Source organism: Nicotiana tabacum, chromosome 23 (genome assembly GCF_000715075.1).
Source record: "Nicotiana tabacum cultivar K326 chromosome 23, ASM71507v2, whole genome shotgun sequence".
NCBI lineage: Eukaryota > Viridiplantae > Streptophyta > Magnoliopsida > Solanales > Solanaceae > Nicotiana > Nicotiana tabacum.
Genome location: NC_134102.1, coordinates 119,528,655 through 119,550,407, shown reverse-complemented (window position 1 = coordinate 119,550,407; position 21,753 = coordinate 119,528,655). Strand labels below are relative to the sequence as shown.

General features: G+C 38.2%; 1 protein-coding gene across 7 annotated transcripts in view; it reads right to left on the bottom strand.

The window, feature by feature from the left end:
* Positions 1-21,753, bottom strand: part of LOC107784157 (uncharacterized) — a 62,593-nt gene that overhangs the window by 21,110 nt on the left and 19,730 nt on the right. For 4 of the 7 annotated variants that reach the window (XM_075245912.1, XM_075245913.1, XM_075245916.1 and 1 more), the window contains exons 10-25: positions 18,521-18,783; positions 18,320-18,433; positions 17,878-18,140; positions 15,901-16,149; positions 15,664-15,819; positions 14,388-14,702; positions 7,537-7,677; positions 7,189-7,431; positions 6,161-6,288; positions 5,216-5,339; positions 4,867-5,028; positions 4,583-4,730; positions 4,327-4,427; positions 3,405-3,557; positions 2,913-2,960; positions 2,334-2,441 (exon numbers count right to left, since the gene is read on the bottom strand). In XM_075245912.1, the coding sequence (XP_075102013.1) occupies positions 2,334-2,441; positions 2,913-2,960; positions 3,405-3,557; positions 4,327-4,427; positions 4,583-4,730; positions 4,867-5,028; positions 5,216-5,339; positions 6,161-6,288; positions 7,189-7,431; positions 7,537-7,677; positions 14,388-14,702; positions 15,664-15,819; positions 15,901-16,149; positions 17,878-18,140; positions 18,320-18,433; positions 18,521-18,783 (2,716 nt within the window). The remainder of the gene's footprint in view (positions 1-2,333; positions 2,442-2,912; positions 2,961-3,404; positions 3,558-4,326; positions 4,428-4,582; positions 4,731-4,866; positions 5,029-5,215; positions 5,340-6,160; positions 6,289-7,188; positions 7,432-7,536; positions 7,678-14,387; positions 14,703-15,663; positions 15,820-15,900; positions 16,150-17,877; positions 18,141-18,319; positions 18,434-18,520; positions 18,784-21,753) is intronic. The other 3 variants (XM_075245914.1, XM_075245915.1, XM_075245918.1) reach the window with 1 other exon arrangement.

Below are 21,753 nucleotides of genomic sequence, written 5' to 3'. Positions count from 1 at the left end.
AGTTGCTAACACTCTCAAACCATCTGGATTTCCTCTCGTTCCAGACTGACCACCAAATGCAGGCTGAGATCTTCTGCCACTATTTCTTCTGTCTGACTCCACCTGTCACACCAGCCCAGCATCTCAAGAGGCCGGATGTATTTTTGGCATGACCCAGTTCATTCTGACAATACTTAGAAACATGTGCCACAGTTGAGAGGTAACAACACAGTGAAGAAACAGGTGGGAGTTGTCCTCTGCTTCCCTTCCACAGAGATAACATCTGGAGGTAAGTTGATATCCCCTCCTCTTAAGTTTTTCATCAGTCAAGCAAGCTTTTCTGGCCACCAACCATACAAAGCATAGCACCTTTGTGGGTGCATTTACCTTCCAAATTTGTTTCCAAGGCCAACTCCTATCAGAATGAGTGTTGCCCATTAGGCTTTTGTAAGCAGAGATCACCGAGAAATATCTGGTGCTTGACCCCTTCCATACCAAAGAGTTCTCGCAATCTGAGAGGCCTTGCAGTTGGTCAATTTGGCTTATCACAGTGTTTTGGATAGCGTGCGGCAACAAATAGCGACGAGGGACCGTTTCACTGAGGCGAGAGGCGCGCAGCGAAGCGCTTGCCTTTTTTATGTGAAGCGACAATTTATACAAAAAAATAAAATATTATATATATAAAATATATATATATATAACTAAAAACTCAATAACAATAATATATTAATAAATATATCAATTAAAAAATTAAAAAATCAATAGATAGTCATAGTAGATTCATATCACAATATGCAATTAATTCTACTCTATAATTGAAAAGGGAGGAAATTTCAGGTTTGAAGAAGTTCTCTGCCTCTGCCTCTTCCCAACAGTGAGTGAAAGAATTAAAAAAACAGAGCAAAAACAATAGCAAAAACAGAGTGCAGTACTGCTGCTCAATCAAAAACAGAGCAACAAAAAAAAAGAGAAGATCAGAAGAAGAAGAAAAATGAAAAAAAAACAGAGCATAAACAGACTCTCTGTTCTGTTTTTTGCTGCACTGTTGCTCGACAAAAAACAGAGCAAAAAAAATAGAAAATAGAAGAGAAGATCAGAAAACGAAGAAAAATGAAAAAATAAACAGAGCAGCAGACTCTCTGTTCTGCACTGTTGCTCGACAAAAAACAGAGCAAAAAAATAGAAAGAAGAAGAGAAGAAGAAGGAAAAGGACGAAAGAAAGAAAGGAGAAAGAAGAAAGAAGAAGAAACCTGGGCTGGGTCGACTTGGATGAAGAAGAGGATGGCAGAAACTTGAAGCTTTCAGGTTGAAATCGTCTTGGGTGGACTTGGATGCTCTGTTGTTTGAAGGTTGAAGAAGAAAGAAACGTGAAATCGCTGCAAGCCCTAATGTTTTAAGTGGCTGGTCTTTTCTTTTAATGTCTGCGCCTTTTTCTTTCTTTTTTTTCAAAAAGAAAGACGCCACAGCTCGCCTCTCGCTACACAGGCAGAGGCGCTCGCCTTTTACAATCGCAATGCAACAGAGGCAAAATAGCGCAGGTTGCTCGCATCGCCGCCTCACGCTATTAACGCTGAGGCGAGCGCTATTTTTAACACTGGTTTATCAATGTAGCAACTCTATACACTTCCCCATCATTCAGCAGTCTTCGAAAGTTCAAATTACAGCCCTGTTGTCCCCTGAGTCGAATCCTTTTTCTTTTCCTTTTTTTCTTTTGTTCTTTTTTGCGGAGGGAGGGGAAAAAGAATGGGGTTTGGGAAGGGCGAATTCTATGTTATTTAACAGCATGAATCACTTCCTTTTTCTCTTCAAAGCATCTCCCATTTCATTCTTTCCAGATACTCCATGCGACAGTTAGTGGATAGTTATCCAAATCTTATGAAAATTTACCATTATAGCTCGACTTCGAGCACCCTATAAATAATGTATTTATTGCAAAAATATTATAACAAGAATAATTGTCATTATTACTGTTCATCTGGTAGCTATACCACAATGTTTGTATATCCAATAGAAACTTGTCTTTTTCTTATTTGTAGATGTGCTTAAAAAATTCTGGAATACCCAATAAATGAGATGCCCAAGATAAAGTAGTATAGAGCCATGTAGAATAGCTAGCAACTTCCAAATTTACAATGGAAAAGAAACAGTCTGCAATTAGAAAGGGTAGTTGAAGACATCTATGAATATCTAGCACAAACATCTCCAAAACCAGAGTTATGCAAATCCAGTAATGTTTTTATCCTAAGACAACTGGTAAGCAAAATTGGGCTCCTTCTTTTCCTTTCTTCTTTCTGGTGGCGATAACAGTCAATCAGAAAAGAACAAATAATAGATTGCCAGGCAGAAATTCTTACATAGAGAGATACATGCAAGTTATGGGTAACTTGCTGAACTATATCTTGATCAATAAACCGTGACAAAATGCATATCATCTGCCATGCACGAACTTTGCGCCTATGAATCTGCCCAGGAAGAGGAAAGATAAGGACTAATCTTTTTGAGAGAAAGGTAACCGTATTATAAAAACAGCACTAAGGAATTACTGGAATAATTACATATTTGAGCAAAAACCAAAAAAGGACAAGGGCTAATCACAACACCAGTTAAGAAAAGCTACACAAATTTAGAGAAGAAAACAGAAATAAGGAGCAGCTCGCACACGTGTGAGTCTTAGATTATGGCACTTAATCATTAAAAGAGATAATTTACACCAGTACTAAAAGGCGTCCCTCTAACTCAGATAAATATCAATAGAGCCCTTCAGTGAACCCCTAGAACTAGAAAATTTATAACCAAAAGCAGAATACATGCATCTAAGAAAAATCACAAGAACCAGAATGCTTATAGGAAAAACCAGAAGACCTTGACCATCTCCTATCTTTGGTTCCTTAAGCTTATAACAGAGAGGAAGAGCTGTGAACCAAAGTACTTACCGCACTGTACTTTTTGCACAACTCTTTAGCTAGATCCTTGTCATTCACCTGCATAAACAATCTAGAAGTTGGTATCTCCACAAACAAGTTACGTGGAGCATAGTCAACAATGAGTGTACAAAATTCAGGTGCACTTGTTACGAACATAGTTGTGTAGATCAGGAGCCAGGTACTTAACATGACATACTTAAGCATAAATGCATAATTTCTTATCCATATAATGATATCCATATACACAAGTGGTTACTGTATAAATTGACATATTCTTGAATTAAGCATTCAGTTATAAGTTTATACCAAAACCAAAAATTTGGGGCAACAGTTAGCTGAAAACAATATACCTATAATTTTAACCCCCTTCATTTGTAAGAGTTTGCTTTTCTTTTGTTTGGGTTGGGGGGGATTTTGGGTTCTTTTTTTTTGTGGGGGTGGTGTGGGGTGGGGTGGGGGGAGGGGGGGTTCAGCAAGGATGACAAGAGCAGAATCCAATACCACAGAATTGAGAAGTTCCAGTAGGAACATTTTGCCAGATACAAGAGCAGCACTATCGTTTCTATCTTCACTGCACATACTGGCTATCTCTGCAAGTCTATAGAACATAACTGCCACTGATACACGTGCATAGAGCTCTGTGTTGATGAATTCCTGGTACAAAGCCAGCATAGGATCACTCACATCAGAAACTAGTTAAATGTTAGGACATTATTGTGTGGTGGGGTGTGGGGGGGGGGGGAGCCAATATACTCTAACAATAACTACTGTCTACAGAAGCTAAAGAACAATAACTTTGGTGTAAGTTGTACTACTTATTTTCCAACGATTAGCTAAGAATAGAAAACAAAGAGAAATAAAGCGGAAAGCATGAAGCGTCAGTCGCTTATAAGATGCATTGGATCAACAACTCACTGTAACTATGAGGTTCTCCAATTTAAATAGATAACTCCACCCCACCCCCCAACACCTTTATAAATTACCATAAGTTGCTATCCTAATTCATCTAGTTGATTAACTTTTAGCTTTTAACTTAATATCTTAATATATAAAATTAAGGAAATATTTATATAAAACGTTTTGTTATTTTTTGTCAAATAAATTCTAAGTCCAGAAACTGCAATTCTCATTTATAACATGACTTGCCTAAAAGCTTAAGACTGCGGATAAAACAGAAATAGCAACTCATAGGAGCTCAATTTAATAAATACTCGTTGTTTGGTTAAAAGAAGGATAGCTGGTACCATAACGATGATCAAAAAGTCAGTAGGCGTAACAAAATTAGGGGCAATAAGGTAAGTGTTCTTCTAGTGTTTAAGAACAACAAAATGACATCAATCAGAAAGCTGCCTTCGTGCTTTTGTTCCAGTAGACGTTCATGCTTGTAGAGAGTTATCTCCAAAAATACATGGTATTAACTTACTTCAGTAAGCTCAGGATCTGGGCTTTTAGCCAGCACTGATACTTCAATTTTGGCATCACGATTTTCAGACAATTCAGCTTCAAAATCCTCATCAAATGCAACTGAAGAGGGATGAAATTGCACATGCAAAAATAAACAAATTAACTGTCATCAGATGTTACTGAAATGACAGAAAGAAAACTGCCCCACATATTTACAGTCAATAACATAATCACTGACTAGCTAAACTGCACTAATATGAAAATTAAGGACATACCTGAACCATATAGTGTTAACAACTTTAGCTCTTTCATATAGAACTTTACAATACTGGGATAAGCAAGCCATAGTCCATTTAAATGCAAGGCGGCTAACCGAATGGTACGCGGACTTTTAGTGCCCTCCTCAAGTATTTTCTCCACAAACTGCAGAAAGTGGAGAATTTTGTTACTTCTCCGAAAAACTGGTAAGCAGGTGAACTAAGTAATTTATCAGCACAGAAAAGCAAAAAAAAAAAAAAAAAACGAGCACAAACACATAGAAGGGAGGGTGACTACCTACCCACTTCAAAGGCCCAGGTGCATTCTCATATTCATGCATCTTCTCAATGCCAAAAACAGAATAGTGCATCACAGAAGACATAAGTGCAGCAATAGGAGCAACTCTCCTTTTGTTGCAGCTGACATGTAAAATCCAAGAAGAGCGCACCAGCTTCCACATCATCTGTGCTGAGTGTTGATCAATAAGTTCGATTTCATGGAAAAATTAACTTAAATAAGGTAAATTGTATTAATCAAAAGGGAGAAAAAACTCCCGCATCATGGAAAAATAAACTTAAATAGATAAGTGAAAACGACATACAACTTGAAATAAAGGAAATTAACATATCAAATACACAGGTTAAGCATACCTGGATGTCTATGCCATGACAAGCAGAAACCATTGAACCTTTCCTTCCTAAAGCTAACTGCTCCATGATCAATCTGACAGATCTCAGCATGGGTAAAACAGAAGCCTCTCCAGCATTCTCAAGGCTGCAACCATATCAATCTCTACCTCAGTAGGAGTAAACACATTAACGATTTAGACAAATGGTTTTGGCAATGAGCTCATATCCTAGATCTTCAGTAAAATTTAATGACAAGTTCAATATGTTGACGAAATTTAAAAGAGACTCACCAAAGAGACGCTTCCTGTTCAATAGAAATTTCGGCTACTAAGCTTTACAATCTAAAATGTACAAAATAAACCTTCCATTTCTCAACTAAAATGAATCAAACCCTAGTTATTCTTAGCAAAACCTAAAAAGAACAAGAAGATGAAATAAAAAGAGTCAAGTTTTCCCACATTAGCCTAGTTTAAACTTTAAAAATTAAAAGAAAAAAATTGAAAAAAGAAGAAGAGAGAGAGAGTATTACAAGGTGCTGCAGGTGGGAGGCAGGGGGGCATGTAGGTTTGATTAGGGGAGCCAAAATATTGAGGAGCTGAGGTTGGCTATTAGCTAAAGGAGGCCATAAGGAACTGTAAGGTTAGAGAGCAGTTTGCACGAGGCTAGGAATAAGGAAGGATGTCAAAAGCTTTGGTTACTGCAGAAATGATGAGGTAGGCACAAAAGTTTGGTTTTGGAAAATGAAGAATTTCTTTTGACAGGAAATCTTAATGCAAAGTGTTGCTCAACAATCTTTAGTTTAGATAAGAAACTAACCTCACCATTTCAACTTATTAGTGGTAGATAATTCTACTTTTGATAAGAAAGAGAGTTAGTACAAAACTCATAATTCAAAGGTAACTTGGAATTAACCCTAATAATTTCTACTTTAGTGATTGCTAAGAAGATACATATGGTTGTGCTTACCTGTCTACAAGATCATCGAAAGTCCATAAAAGTGTTGTGTCTGAGAAGTGAAAGTTATGTTTTCTCAAATGAACTTCACTTTTAAGTGCATGATTTGGAATTGATAGCAGCAGCTCGAGGCATATCCACTGAAATCATACAAGAAGACCGTCTTATCATGGGTAGCACATCAATTCCAACAACCACAAGTAGAATTCTTAAAATAAAAGAGGAATGCACTGGCAAGTTAAACCAGAAGAAGTAAAAGAAGAATAAACTCCAACAATGTCACTGATCCTCTAAAATAATAACAAGTAGCATCAAAGCAAGTACTGAGTCTAGTGGTTATATGTATATCTCGATGGAGAAAACTATCCCCAACAATCTTTCTCTTCTCTTTTGCCGTCTAAATAATTCAAACAACAGGTAGTAAACTAGTATTAATTTAAGCCTCTTTTTAATAAGTAATTATTTTAAGCAGCTTCGTTATCCATTTCTTGACCAATCCAACTTGATTCCACCTGAAACTTTCTTGCTTAGGTAGCAAAATGAACACATTGATAATATTCAAGATAGCTATCTGTATTACATTTTTTGTTATTTCTATGTCCGCTTGCCCATTTTTCCTAGCCTCAGCTGTAAGACATACATTCTGCTTTGTGTATTCCAATTGCAACACCGATACACCAGCTTTTCCAAATGGGTTATGTCATTCTTCAATCTATGCCATGGGTTCTCATCTTCACTACTTCTAGAAGATATGCCAAAGCTTTTAGGCTACAAGCTCGAGCTACAGGGAGATATTTACGGTAATTACATGCTCTTTACTTTCATTTTCAGGTGATGCATCAGAGATGTCAAGTATTATTAGTCCTTCAATACCGCGAATTATTTCGAACAACTGTTTTGCTCAATGCCACTACCACCCTCCTTCAGTCTTTTGCCTATCTTTTAAGATGAATATCACATGTTCAATATGGATACACTAGATATAATCTCCTAGTACATATAACCTTATGCATATATTAAGTAAAGGCAAAGAAGATCACCTTCCAGTTCAATAAAACTGCTCGTCGAGTTCGTACCAAATTGCCCACTGCAACTATGCTGTTGATGTTCTGAAGCAAAGTCCTGAGTAAGGAATCCAAGACTGACTTACCATCAGCGTCTAATGGAGTTAACTCATCATTTTCTGTGACATGATCCAACGACAGCAGAGAGAACATGGACACTAATCCATCCAAAGCACCAGCCAGTGCTTCATATGCTGCTAGGCAGATTTCCGCCTCAATCTGGTTGAGGAATTAAAAAAGAACAATGGAAGCAAGATAGTCAAATCAATTGGCCGTTACATTTTAATGTATGCCTATGCATACCCATAATTTTCTAAATCTTACCTCTGAATTACATGCCAGAGCTGTACTACTAATTTTCCAGCAAAAATTCCACAGATAGGTAACAACAGATTTGAGCGAAGCATCAGCGCCAAACTGTGCAGACCAACTGGAGATGAAAGCAACTGCTTTTATAGACGTCACCTATCCAAAGGTTTGTTAGAACACAAAGTGAGAAAGTTATATATCTGATAACTAGAAAAAAATAGAAAACAAACTAGGCAATTCTGGGAATGAGGAGAAAGGATTGATTGATTGTTCAAATGCCTATGGAGAAGCATTAAGAATTGTGTCTTTATGTGAAGAAAACATATTGAACACTTACAGAAACAATTCCACATACACCCTATTTGTTTTTAAAAAGGTAACAGATTCCAATATATTGATAAAATTAGTCCCTAGCACAAAGATTGTGCTAAGGAGTAACAAGTTACAAGACCCAAAATAGACAAAAACCAATCTTGTAACAGCTACGAGGAGCCTATGAGATCTACTAGAGATTCTACATCTTGTACAAACGCTTCTTTACACCAAAAATATACAATTCATCTTAATCCTTTGTTCATGGCTTGCCACATCTTCAAAACATCTAGAGTTTCTTTCCTTCCAAATGGTCCACCAAATACATGCTGGGACAATGTTCCACCACTTCTTTTGGCCTGTGATTATCCCGGAGCCATTCCAGCTTGCCATCATCTCATCAGTTCTCCTAGGCATTGTCCAGCTTAGGCCTTTCATGCTCATGAACAACTGCCACAATCTGCTAGTCACCTGGCAGTGAATGAACAAATGGCTGATTGTCTCATTCTCATTGCCGCACAAAAAACATCTTGAGCATAGTTGTATTCCTCTCTTCATCAAATTTTCATGAGTTAGAACAGCCTGTTTGACTACTAACCAGCAAAAAATTGTCACCTTTAGGAGAACTTTTGCCTTGCAAATATGTTTCCAATGCCAGAGGCCATAGTTCTGGTCACATCTGTTTAGCTAACTTTACGGTAAAGATACCATTGTTGCTTCTGTCCCACACTAGCTTGTCTTCTTGTTCAGTAATTTCCCTGAAGTTCTGTAGAAGACTGAAGAAATCAGTCACTCTACTCACTTCCCAGTCATTGAGAAATCTTCTAAAGGTTAGGTTCCAACCTTGTAGGCTCCAAGTTTCAGCTAGAGTTGCATCAGGTTGTTGTGCTAAGCTGAAAATATCCGGGAAACTCTCTTTGAGGGGACCATTTCCTATCCAATCATCATTCCAGAAGGAGATCTTCATGCCATTCCCATTTTCAAAACTGATGTTGGAAGCAAAATCTTGCCATAGGGCTCTTATTGATTTCCAAACACTCACTCCATATGAGCTGGTAACAGAACTTGTGCGCCACTGCCCCACATTCCCATATTTTTCATTGATCACCTTCCTCCATAGGGCTTGGTCTTCCAAAGGGAATCTCCACAACCACTTCATTAAAAGACTCTGGTTATGTTGCCTTAGGTTTCTAATACCCAAGCCCCCTTCCTTCTTGCTGCATGTGAGACTTTCCCACTTGACCAGGTGGTAACTTTTCTTCTCCTTGTTTCCTTGTCAAATGAAGTTCCTCCTCAGAGCGTCGATTCTCTTCTCAACCTTGACTGGCATGGGAAAGAGAGACATCTTGTAAGTGGGAAGAGCATATAGAACACTATTAACCAGGACAACCCTACCTCCCAGGGACAAGTAATTGCTTTTCCAATTAGATAGTTTCTTTTCGCACATTTCCACAATTCCATTCCATATATGTTGAGACTTATTTTTAGCCCCTAGAGGTAACCCCATATATGTAGTAGGTGGAGTCCCCACCTCACAGCCCAAAGAGCTTGCTAGTCTTTGAATGTTTGGAACCTCGTTCATAGTGAACAAATGGGATTTTCTCCAGTTTACATGTAAACCTGACACAGCTTCAAACACAGTCAGAATCAACCTCAAGTGTGTAATTTGCTCTACTTTGGCATCACAGAAAACCAGTGAATCATCAGCATATAGTAAGTGAGTAATTTCCTGATTACTTCTGTCATTGTTGAGCACCCTGAAGCCTCTCAGCCAACCTTCAAGATTTGCTTTCTTGAACATGTTATTCAAACCTTCCATGGCAATAATGAAGAGGAAAGGTAAGAGTGGGTCTCCTTGCCTTAATCCTCTTTGAGATGGAAAGAACCCCTCTGGAGTGCCATTCACAAGAATGGAGAATCTAACATTACTAATGCAGAAGTGAATCCACTTAATCCATTTGCAACTGAAACCCATATATTTCAAAAGCTTGATAAGGTAATTCCAGTTTACGTGATCAAAAGCTTTTTCTGTATCAAGTTTGCACAGCACCCCCGGATCATTCCCCCTAATTCTGGAGTCAACACATTCATTAGCTATTAAAGCTGCATCCATGATTTGCCTGCCTTTGATGAAGGCCATCTGTTGAGAGTCCACAAGTTTATAGACCACCTTCTTCAGTCTTTCAGTCAGCACCTTAGAAATGATCTTGTAGACACTGCCAATCAGACTAATAGGTCTAAAATCCTTCAACTCAGCTGCACCAACCTTCTTAGGAATCAAAGCTATGTAGGTAGCATTGAAACTTTCTCAAAATATTCTTGTGAATGAAAATTCTGGAAAGTATTCACCAGATCTTCTTTTAGGACATCCCAACAGTGTAAGAAGAAAGAAACCCACGGTGTATCCGTCAGGTCCAGGAACTTTTTCGGCTGCACATGCTTTAACCACTCCCGCTCATCAAAATCCTGGTTCTCAGGACTCCACTTCTCATCAAAATTTCCTGCTCATCAAAATCCCGCTCCAACCACTCCACTTCTGAGTTATTTAGTTGACAGGATTGACTATAGTTGAACTCAGGACTCCATAATTCTGACTCGCTATACAGATGCAGGTAAAAATCAAGGATCTCACTTTTGATTGCAATTAAATCCTCAACCTAAACCCCATTAATGGTGAGTCTATCAATTGCATTGAACCTTCTATTAGCATTTGCCACATTGTGGAAGAACTGTGTTTCTGTCCCCCTGTTTCAACCAGTGTACTCTTGATTTTTGCCTCCAGGATAACTCTTCATTCTTTACAATTTCTTCTAGATCCATAGTAAGGCTTGCCATCTGTATCAGTTCGTCTTCAGTAAGGTCCCTGGTCTCTTAGGCAATTTATAGAACCAGGATATTATTAAGACAATCAGTTTTCAAAGCTGACAGGTTCCTTCCTTGAGTAAAACTCCAATCTCTTAATTTGCCTTTTAAGAGCTTGAGTTTCTGAGCGAGAATAAAGTCGCGTCTCCCCTGGACATTGAAGGATGACCACCACATCGCTACCATGTCCTTAAAGCCCTCGACTCCCAACCACCAGTTCTGAAACTTGAAATAAGAGTTAGAGTTCTCCCAGTCACAGCAATTAAGCAAAATGGGGGTGTGGTCAGAGACAAATTTGGAAAGCAGTGATTGCCTTATGTTCCTAAAGCTCTAATCCCAATCAGGGGAGAACAAAAATTTGTCCAATCTAGAAGCAATATGAGAATTGTTGCTCCTGGACCATGTAAACACTCCCCCTAAAAGCGGAGGGTCGATGAGCTCAAGGTCCTCAATGAAATTGGAGAACTCAATCATGGCTCTTGATATGATGTTGCTGTCCCTTCTTTCCTCCATAAACCTAGTAACATTGAAATCTCCGCAAACAACCCATGGACCATCGAAAGATCCCCTGGAAGCAGCAACTTCCCACAAAACATTCCTTCTTTCAAGTCTACAATGCGGAGCGTAAACTCCAATCAAGTGCCAAGAGAAATTATAGCCATGGGCATCAAACTTAACAGTGATAGAATAACTGCCTACATTAATCACCTCCCCTTTCCAGGATCAACTGTCCAAAAGAACCAAGATACCCCATCTACTGCCACTAGCTTCCAGACAGCCAAATTTGACCCATCTGAACCCCCAAATTTGTTTCACAAAAACTCTGCACATCTCCTTCCAATTCTGATTCTTGTAAACAGTAGATATTGGCCTTCCAACTCTCAAATAGAGACTTGACAATAGATCTTTTATCCCTTCTGTTCAATCCCCTCACGTTCCAATAAATAATTTTTACCTTCATTGATAGCAATTGAAGGTAGATTTCCCCCTGCTTCTTGTACTGGACTCTGGGAAATTCATGTTGAATACCAGATTCTGAGCTTCCATGCTCCCCTTCTTCTTTTTTGGAGTCGATACTATCTTCAAAGCAGCTTCTTCTCTTATCTCTAATCTGCGCTTATCGATTTTCATGAAGAGAGACAGAGCTTCTCCCTCGCACCCCTGAAAGTTCACTCCGTATGCTTTGCTCATTTTCAAAACATTTTTGTGCACCCATAAGGAAGCTTCCATCTCCGCCTCTAGAAATTGAGAGTCCAAGGGTTCTGCTTCATCAACAGACCATGCCTCTTGATCTTCATACTCTGATAATTGTTGCGAATTCTTGGGTAGAGGAGAGAAGGGAATGATTTCGCCACCCACTAAAGCTTGACCTTCTTCTTCGAATCCACCATGTAGAGCCAAATCCTCTGTTGCATCTGAGAGACGTGGTAGATATTCTGTCTCAGATGGATCTTCTGATACAGCGATGCCCATTGAGTTATGAATTGCATTGGGTCGAGTCTGTCCCCTGGGTAGAGAACCGAGAATCTGTTTTTAATTCCCAGTAATGATTTCTAAAATAAATTCATTTCTTTGTTGATTTTCTTACTTGATTTAAAAATTTTAAACTTAATTTATCGGAAAGAAATTTATCGTGTGGATCTTATATGCATTGATAATAATATTCGGCACGTGAATTGCCGTGCAGTTGTGATATGAAATGAGGGCACGAGGTGCCGGGGAAATATGATGATTTAATTATAGGCACTAAGTGCCGTGGAAATATGAAAGTGAGATGAGACTCGTGTTTATGAAAAATATGAAAATGAGCTGAGACCCGTAGTTGTATGATTATGAAATGAAGTGTCACATGGTGACTTTTTAATTGAAAGAATTATATTCAAAATATTTATTTAGAAGGATTTTTATTCAAAAAGATTTATTTAAAGGATTTACATTCGAAAGGTATTTATTTGAATAAATTATATTTGACCGAGATTTATTTCAAGGAATTATATTTGAAAGATATTTATTTGAAGGAATTATATTTGAAAGAAATTTATTCGTAAGAATTATATGTGAAAGATATTTATTTGAAATACTTGATTTAATTGGGTGTACTTATATACATAAATTGTTGAGCATTATTAATGGTGTTCTTGTTGCCCTTATTGTTATTTATTTCCTATTATTTTGTATCTCTTATTGCACAGGCTATTAGACTAGTGAGTGTCTTGACTGTACCTCGTCTCTACTCCACAGAGGTTAGTCTTGATACTTACTGGGCACCGCTGTGGTGTGCTCATTCTACACTTCTGCAGATTTTTGTGCAGATCCAGGTATTTGAGATATCAGACTCGGACAGAATTAGAATGGTATCGTAATGATTCAGGGTAGAGTTGCTTGATCGTCGCAGTCCCTTGGAGTCTTTTCATTTCATTGTACTGTTAATTGTTTATCAAACAGTGTTGTATATTCGATTCTCGTGAATATTTTATGTGTTCAGTTAGAGTTCGTGACTCAGTACTACCAGTCTTGGGAGATTGTATGTTCATATTTGTTCCGTTATTAGTTTTGATTACTTATTTAATTTTTTTTTTAAAATGGCTTCAAAAATGTAATTGAAATCGGTTTACCTAGCCTTAGAGACTAGGTGTCATCACGGCGCCAGTGGTGGGATTTTGGGTTGTGACAAGTTGGTATCAGAGCCCTAGGTTCATAGGTTCTACGAGTCACAAACGAGTTTAGTAGAGTCTTGCGGATCGGTACGGAGACGTCTGGGCTTCTAGTAAAAGTCGGGATGGGCTTAGTGAAAGGAATAGGGGGACTTTGAATTTTATTAGGCCCATTAGATGACTCAGCAATAGCATGTGAACCTTTTTTAAAAGAAGACCCCACCTCGATGTCACGTGACTCTTGAACAACGTACCTCTTACTTTCCAGACCCATAGCTGTATTTCTAGGGTTAGGACCCCTAGAAATTTCAAATGTCTTTGATGTACTTTCAGCACTGCACCAGGTCGTCGTCGATTCGCACCAGATCAGCATAGAGAAATTTATGCCAATTTTCTCCACCTCTATGACTCTTGGGATTATTTCGAATGGGCCCTTCACTTTGATTCGAGCCCATTTTAAATAATTCCTGAGAGAAGTTTCCTCCTCCGTTTCAATCCATCCCCCACATTTATCCCCAATTAGCTTGAAGATTTTCTGGGACCAAAGGTGAAGAGGAATCCCCAGTAATCTCACCCAAACCCAATCCAGCTTTGCCTCAGCCGGATAACAGCCCACTGTCGGCAACCACCATTCAAGCATCAGCAGTTTCCTCCATCTCCATTCCCCCATTTTGATATGGTCTGCCATTTTCCTTGACGGAAACTCGAACAAGAATTTTGTCCATCCATTTCATACATCTGAATGCCAGGGATACTGCTCCATTTGTTAGTGACCCATCTCCTGATGTCGGAGAGAGTGGGCAACTCCTTCGTATCACTGAAACTGCCAACCAAGCATCTGCTCAGTAAATCCTTATCGGAAATTTCAGGTCCTTGAGCAGCAACGCGTTGACCAAAAGTGGTTTGTGCAGACGGCGTCGAGGTTCCTTTTGCCTCCCACTTATCGGTTTTGAATGCTTCCATATAAGAGTGCTCCTCTGTTGGTTTGACAAAACTTTTCACAGTTGGTTTGACAAAGCTTTTTAAAGCTGGAGTCACCTTATTTATGAACTTCTCTATCTTTAATGCAACGTCTCTCCATCCCACATTGAATGTTGCTTCTGGAAGGATTATGACAGCTCTGCGTTCCCCCTGTACCGCTACAATGCTTATATATCTGCCAAAATCATTGTATTTCTTTGTACAAAAGAAATTGTAGACATGATCTCTGGACTTCCATCTTCTGAGTTCATTCCCCTTTCGATCAGATGTTGTATGAAGAAGACCGCAAACCCACAGCATGAAATTTCGACTTAGAGTCATTTTCCTCATGAAATTCTTCTTGCGTTCGTTCCACCCATTCGTACCAAACCTCTGCACCATTTTTGACTTCAGTGATGTCAAAAGATTTCTCACCAATAATAAAATATATTCTATTAACCATAATTTAGGAGAAAGAGAAAAAGAAGACGAAGTTTTTGAGCCAATCACCAAGACATGATTGATAAAAAAAACTAAGTAACCAAGGGAAAGATCATCGGAAAGAAAGAGAAACGATACCGGGGAGAGTTTTTAGGCTCTCACCTCGGAACTCATGCCTGGGAGCATTTGAGCTTATCTATACTTAACTATAATTCCCTCCTAGTATCCTTCTAAAGCAGAAAGAACATCTTTACCTGCTTCAAGGCACTCTAGAGGGATAAAGGACAAATTATAACATCGAATCACATACACCCTATTTATCAAAAGATCAAACACCTAAGATATTTGACAGACGGAATTATGTATCACTTCTTTCTTTCTTCTTTTTTTTTTTTTTTTTTTGAGGAAGGGAATTATGTACCCCTTATTTACTAGAAGACAACAATTATTTTTTTGATAAGATAGAAGACAGCAATCATGAATATACCTGACAGATTTCAAATGAAGTTTCATGATGAACTACGTTGTTAAAAACAATAAGAAAGGATTTTCATAGAAACTTGAGGATTAAAAAACAAAGGTTAAGGCACAGAGAGCAGATCTTCCAACACTCAAACTAAAACAGTGCATTTCAATGCAAACAGTTGTCTTTCATTAGGGAATACATCTAAAGAGTCTGACCAGAAAATATCAGTGAGTTCCGTCATGACACTAATAGCTGCATATCACAAACGTATCCAAATATTAGATGTCGAGACCCTAAATGCTAGAGATTATTAGTTTACAAAGATTTGTTTAATTCAAAATAAAACCATGATAAAAGGATATGAATTAGAGATGCTACATCAACATCAAAGGCCCTGCACGAATGCAGTATACATGCCCACAAAATTATGTACATAAAGGATCATACAGCCTGCAAAACTGAGCTGGTCATTGAAGATGACAACCGACGCTGACTTGGACCACCCAGCCTGCCTCGGATGGAACCAGAAAAATCCCCACACTCTTCCATGTGTTTTGACCAAAAAATGCTGCACGACGTTCCAGCATACGAGACTAGTGCATCCTGTAAGCAGGCAGTTCAGGATTTTAGAGAACTCTCAAAAAGCCATAACTGAAATAACAGAGAAGAGTCCTGGTAGCTAACCAATATAGAGAAAAACAATTTAGAGAACTCCACAAAAATGATCGAGTTTTTCATCATTGAATATTGGCCAACTTTGTCAGAACTCTCAAGGCTTGTTTTCGAGCTTCCTGTTTTCAAGCAGTCAACTGCTCTCCCTTGGAGTACTTGTAGCTCATGGATGAAGCTCAAGAGAAGTATGAGAAATTTCACAGGTACCCACTCCAAATTGTTGCTAACATCGCATACATTATCACCATGGTCTTGCATAAACTGTGCATACAAGTTGCTACAAGTGTTACAACCCTATAACTGGCACTTATGCATAACTAGGCAAATTTAGAGAGCCATCACAAGACCAAATCTCATTTACTTGATCATTAAGAATTGCTCAAACACAACCAGACACTTAACAACAACTGATGCAATGTTATATGACGAAACAGAAGAAACCTGTACAGGACATGGCTAGCTAAGGTGAAACAGCAGCCTAGAATAAATGACGACGAGAAGAAAATATAAATCAGATGTCCTCAACCGTAAGTCCAACTCCCAATTTTCCTCCCTCAGCTGTTTGTTTAACCCACATCCCAATTCTCTTCCAAAAAGGATAAAGAAAAGAAAGCACATGAACACAACAGAAAGCAAGCATTGAAATGAAAATATGCTATTAGCCATCTACAGTTACTCAGAATTACAACAACCTTATAACAACTGGGACCAAAAACTATTACTCCCTCTGTTTCATTTTATGTGAACCTATTTTCTTTTTAGTCCGTGCCAAAAAGAATGACCCCTTTCCTTATTTGGAAACAATTTACCTTTATGCAATGATTTATAGCCACATAAAATATATGTGCCTCATTTTACACCACAAGTTCAAAAGTCTTCTCTCTTTTCTTAAACTCCGTGCCCAGTCAAATGGGTTCACATAAATTGAAACGGAGGGAGTATATAATTTGTAGGCCAAATAAGCTCCACATTGTATGGGCACTTATGCATAAGTTAGCAAATTTAGAGAACACCATCACAAGACCAAATTTCATTTACTTGGTCATCTCTAAGAATCGCTCGAAAACAATCAGACACTTAACAACAACTGATGCAATGTTATATGATGAAAGAGAAGAATCCTGCTTAGGGTGCATCTAACTAAGGTGAAACATCAGCCTAGAATGAATGAAGACGAGAAGTACGTAAAAATGGGATATCCTGAACCACAACTCTCACTCCCACTTTTCCTCCCTCAGCTGTTTGATTAGTCCCCATTCTTATTGTCTTCCTAAAAGGATAAAGATGAGAAAGCACATGAACACAAGAAAAGCAAGCTTAGAATAAAATATGCTATTATTAGCCAGTTACAGCTACTTCAGAATTTCACAAGATTAGACAAGATCGTAAATGACCATACTCAACAGAAGTTACAAGTTAGACATATAAAGGATAAAAATAGAGGAGGCTGTCTGAAATTGTTTGCCATGTCATAAACAAACCTTCAAATGCACCAGCGGTTAGACACTGATGATAGAAGCTGATAGAAGAGTACTCAGTACGAGGTAAAATCATATAGAAGGAAGTTGTATCAAAACATTTACAATCCCTTGAATCCATGTGAACTTATCAAAGAAAAATTCATATGGAAGCAAAAGATCTATATAGAGATACCAACTAGTTGAAATTAAAGCATGGTCATATAGCTACACTCAGGTGTTCACACAATTCTTTCTACTTAGTGTAGAGATTAGTATCAGCAGCGAAGATAGAGTGAAACCTCTAGTGTTAGAGAAAACCTAATGTGTATTAAAAGACAATTTATTGAGTATTGCAATGAGACTAGTCCGGAGCAGAATGGAGTAGCCAAATCCAAACTAGTTCGCAATTGAGGCGTAATTGCCGTTGTTATATGTTCTAAACAATCCGTCAAAATAGCGCAAAGAACAGTAAATTATTGTGGAGCGCACTGCCAGGTCCTTATTTCTAATAAGCATAGAGAAAGCAAACCGTGAATATTGGATTCAAGTCCTCTTCTTCCTTGATAACAAGAAAAAGCACCCTTGTCCATCTTTTTGCTTCAGATCCCCAAGAATCCAAGTCTTCATCATCATAGGTAACAGAAGTACCAATTGCATGACAGGAACTTATCAACTTTCTCTGGTAACCAATGAGAGATTCCAAAAGCTTGAGATTTGTTTGTACACGGTCAGATATAGAAGGTTTGTCGCCGCTCATCCAAAGCCAATCTTGCACCCTTGATCTCAAAGAACCTAAATTGACAAAGGGAAAGGACCTTGTTTATCAATATTTACTTCTGAAAAAAAATAGTATCAATATTTACTTCTGAAAAAAAAATAGTCTATCGATATCTGCAAATAGATGAATCAAAGTTATTCCAAAAGCAAATCAGCATGCTGGTAAAAGGATATGCACGTACACATTGACATACCTCCATTATCAGTAATTTCTCGCGGCAAGCTTGAAATGAAAAGTAGAAGTGTTTCAATTGGAATATCAAGAGGAATCATCACAGAAGCAGCAGCAGCTAGAATGTTCTCACAAACTGGATGAAACAAGATGGATTACCATGATTGTGAATTAAAATACTGATGATGAAATTTTCAGCACTACCAACAATCTATTTATGGACCTTGGTGCCGATAAGATGGATTGAAATGTTGTTTAGTGCTTTCAATAATATATCGGAAACTGTCGAGCAAGTCTGCTTTATCACTCATGTAAGACTCCTCCTGTGCATATTTATCTTGCAAAATGACTGGTGATATATCACCGCATTGTCCAATACCATAAGCTGCTGAAGAAATGCACTTTGTAAGGCACATTAATCCAGCTCGTCCAAAAGATTGCCTCTTAGCAATGGAAGCCAAACTATTCAGAAAAGCAACCCGATTCCTGTCACCAAATGAAACTTCAAACTATTAAATTGGTTTTACAAAACCAGTTCAATGATGGCTCTCCTAAAAAAATCATGTTGAAGTCTTGCTTGGTACTGAAGATTTAGAGGAGGTGCAATTCGCCAATGATATTAAAAAAATATGACCTTTGAATATCCAAGAAAGTCATTTTGGATATAGTGAAGACTCAAAAACAAAAAAAATTAAAATAACTAAGATGCTTAATACAGAGATGAAAAGCATGGCAGAGTAATAATGGAGACACCAGTATCAGTACGTATAATTTCATGTTTCAAAAGTGCTCCTTCAAGAGACCATCCATTTTCAAAATATTTTTTTTAATACCGAGAAATCCTCAAGGGCCAGATGGAGCATCATCCGAGACACGTGGATATTGGCGCAGCTCTATCCTTCTCGTGAGCCATGATGTGCACTTAGCTCTCACATCATGCGCTGCACTTTGACCACTCAGCCAAAACCTTGGGGGCTTCCAGTCAGATAAATCTTCATAACATTAACCTCGGCCTAAATAGCCAACTAAGATTTAATTGAATTCCTTACTCGCCGTAAGATGAAGGAGAGGATTCCACCAGCTATCTCAGTGTGAGAAAGCACGGGAGAAAAATATATGATTGATATTCTACTCAATTATAATACAATGAGCCCTATTTATACAATACATATCCTACTCCAATTCTATGTGGGACTACGACTAATTCACATTATTTACATAACTATCTAACCCTCCCCCTCAAGCCGGTGCATACAAATTATATGTACCGAGCTTGTTACATATGTAACTAATACGAGGACCAGTAAAGGACTAGGTGAAAATATCTGCAAGATGATCATTCGACTTCACAAACTTTGTAGTAATATCTCTTGAGTGTATCTTTTCTCTGACGAAGTGATAGTCAATCTCAATGTGTTTAGTTCTCTTAAGCTCTTAAGTGCATATTTTTGGAGGTCAGGTGAATAGCATCGATTCTCGAGTAACCCAAAAAATATGCACTTAAGAGCACAAGGAACTAACTTATCTTTTCCTGGAGTAAGGTTATGAACAAAACACGTGATCCCAAAGATACGGGGAGGAAGAGAGAACAAAGGTGAGTGGGGAAACAAGATGTGAGAACTGCATCCCCAAAAAATGCAACGGAAGATAAGATTGTATGAGTAGGGTACGAGCAGTTTCAACGAGATGTTTATTCTTTCTTTCAACTACCCTATTTTGTTGAGATGTGTACGGACAAGATGTTTGATGAATGATTCCATGAGAGTTCATAAACTGTTGAAATTGGAAAGACAAATACTCTAGGGCATTATCACTACGAAATGTTTTGGATAGAAACCCCAAATTGATTTTGAATTTCAGCGTAGAAGGTCTGGAAAATAGAAAAACAACTCAACTCAGATCGATTTTTCATCAAAAATATCCCAAGTGCACCCGGAAAAATCATCAAAGAAACTGACAAAGTAGTAGAATCCCAAGGTAGAACTGACCCGACTAGGACCCCAAAAATCTGAATGACTAAAGTAAAAGGTGACTCTGTTCGATTATCAGGACGCCGCGGGAAGTAGGAGCGAGTTGCTTACCGAGCTAACATGACTCATACTCTAGAGTGGACAAGTGAGATAATCCAAGTACTATTTTATGAAGTTTTGACAAACTGAGATATGCCAAGTCCCAACCGTTTATGTAATAAATCTGGTGAATCAGTAACAGGACAAGTTGTTGAATAAAGACAAAATGTGAGTCCATGTGATTTATCAAGGATAAGGTAATAACGTCCATTTGATTCATGTCTGGTACCAATGATCCGCCCCGTACTGTGTTTCTGTAAAAAAAAACAAGATCGTCAAGAAATAAAACAGAGCATTAAAGTGAATTTGGCTAAACGACCAACGGCTATGAGATTAAAAGGACTACAGGGAACATAAAGAATTGAATCTAAAGGTAAGGAAGGACTTGCTTGACATGTTCCAGTTGCAATGGTTTGAGACCTGCTGGCCATTGTGACTGTTGGAAGAGATTGAGAATATGAAATAGTAGTGAAAAGAGATTTGTTACCAAAAATGTGATTAGATGCACCTGAATCAATAACCCAAGAATCGGAGGATGAAGATTAGGAGACACAAGTCACACTATTACCTGTTTGAACAACGGAAGCTATCTCTGAAGATGTATGTTTACATGTTTTATACTTAAGGAACTTAATAAAATCCGATAGAGAAACCATCCACTATTCATAGTATTGGATCCCATTTCGCTACAACCAATTTCTCAAATTCTTGACTAAAACTTGTATGGTTAACCTTAGAATGCCAAATCAGAACAAGTTAAGCTGGAGACTTTTTTTTCCTTAGTTAGATGGAGTTCAAAGGGAAACCAAGTTCTTCACTTGAAATAGTGAAAAACTAAAGAAATATCTGGGAATACGCTATTCACAACAGGGGAAAAAATTTCACGTTGGAATCACCGTTCACGCCGGAAAAGAATAAAGTTGTCAGAATTTGATGTAATCTATATGGGTAGGCTCATAATCACAGGACGACCAAACAGTCCTAAAGAAACTTTGTCAAAAACTGGCCAGAAAACACCTCACACGCAGGCGCGTGAGTCGGAGTCTCGCCGGAAAATATTCTGCCGGCGGCGCGTAAGGGTGCGTGGGAGGGGCTCTGCCGAAGAAATTTGTACGGGTTGGTCGCCGGAAGCTGATCTACCTCATGGTGGTGTTGATTTTTGCACAACACCGATGGATATGAATGAGCTTTCTTGTGGACAGACCTGCGGTCACCGAAAATTTTTCCGGTTTTCTTATTTGTTCTTCCCGGAATCGTTGGTATTTTTGCACAGCGAAGGATCTCTCACAGTTGCTCTGATACCATGTGAGAAAGCACGGGAGAAAAATATATTATTGATATTCTATTCAATTATAATACAATGAGCCTTATTAATACAATACATATC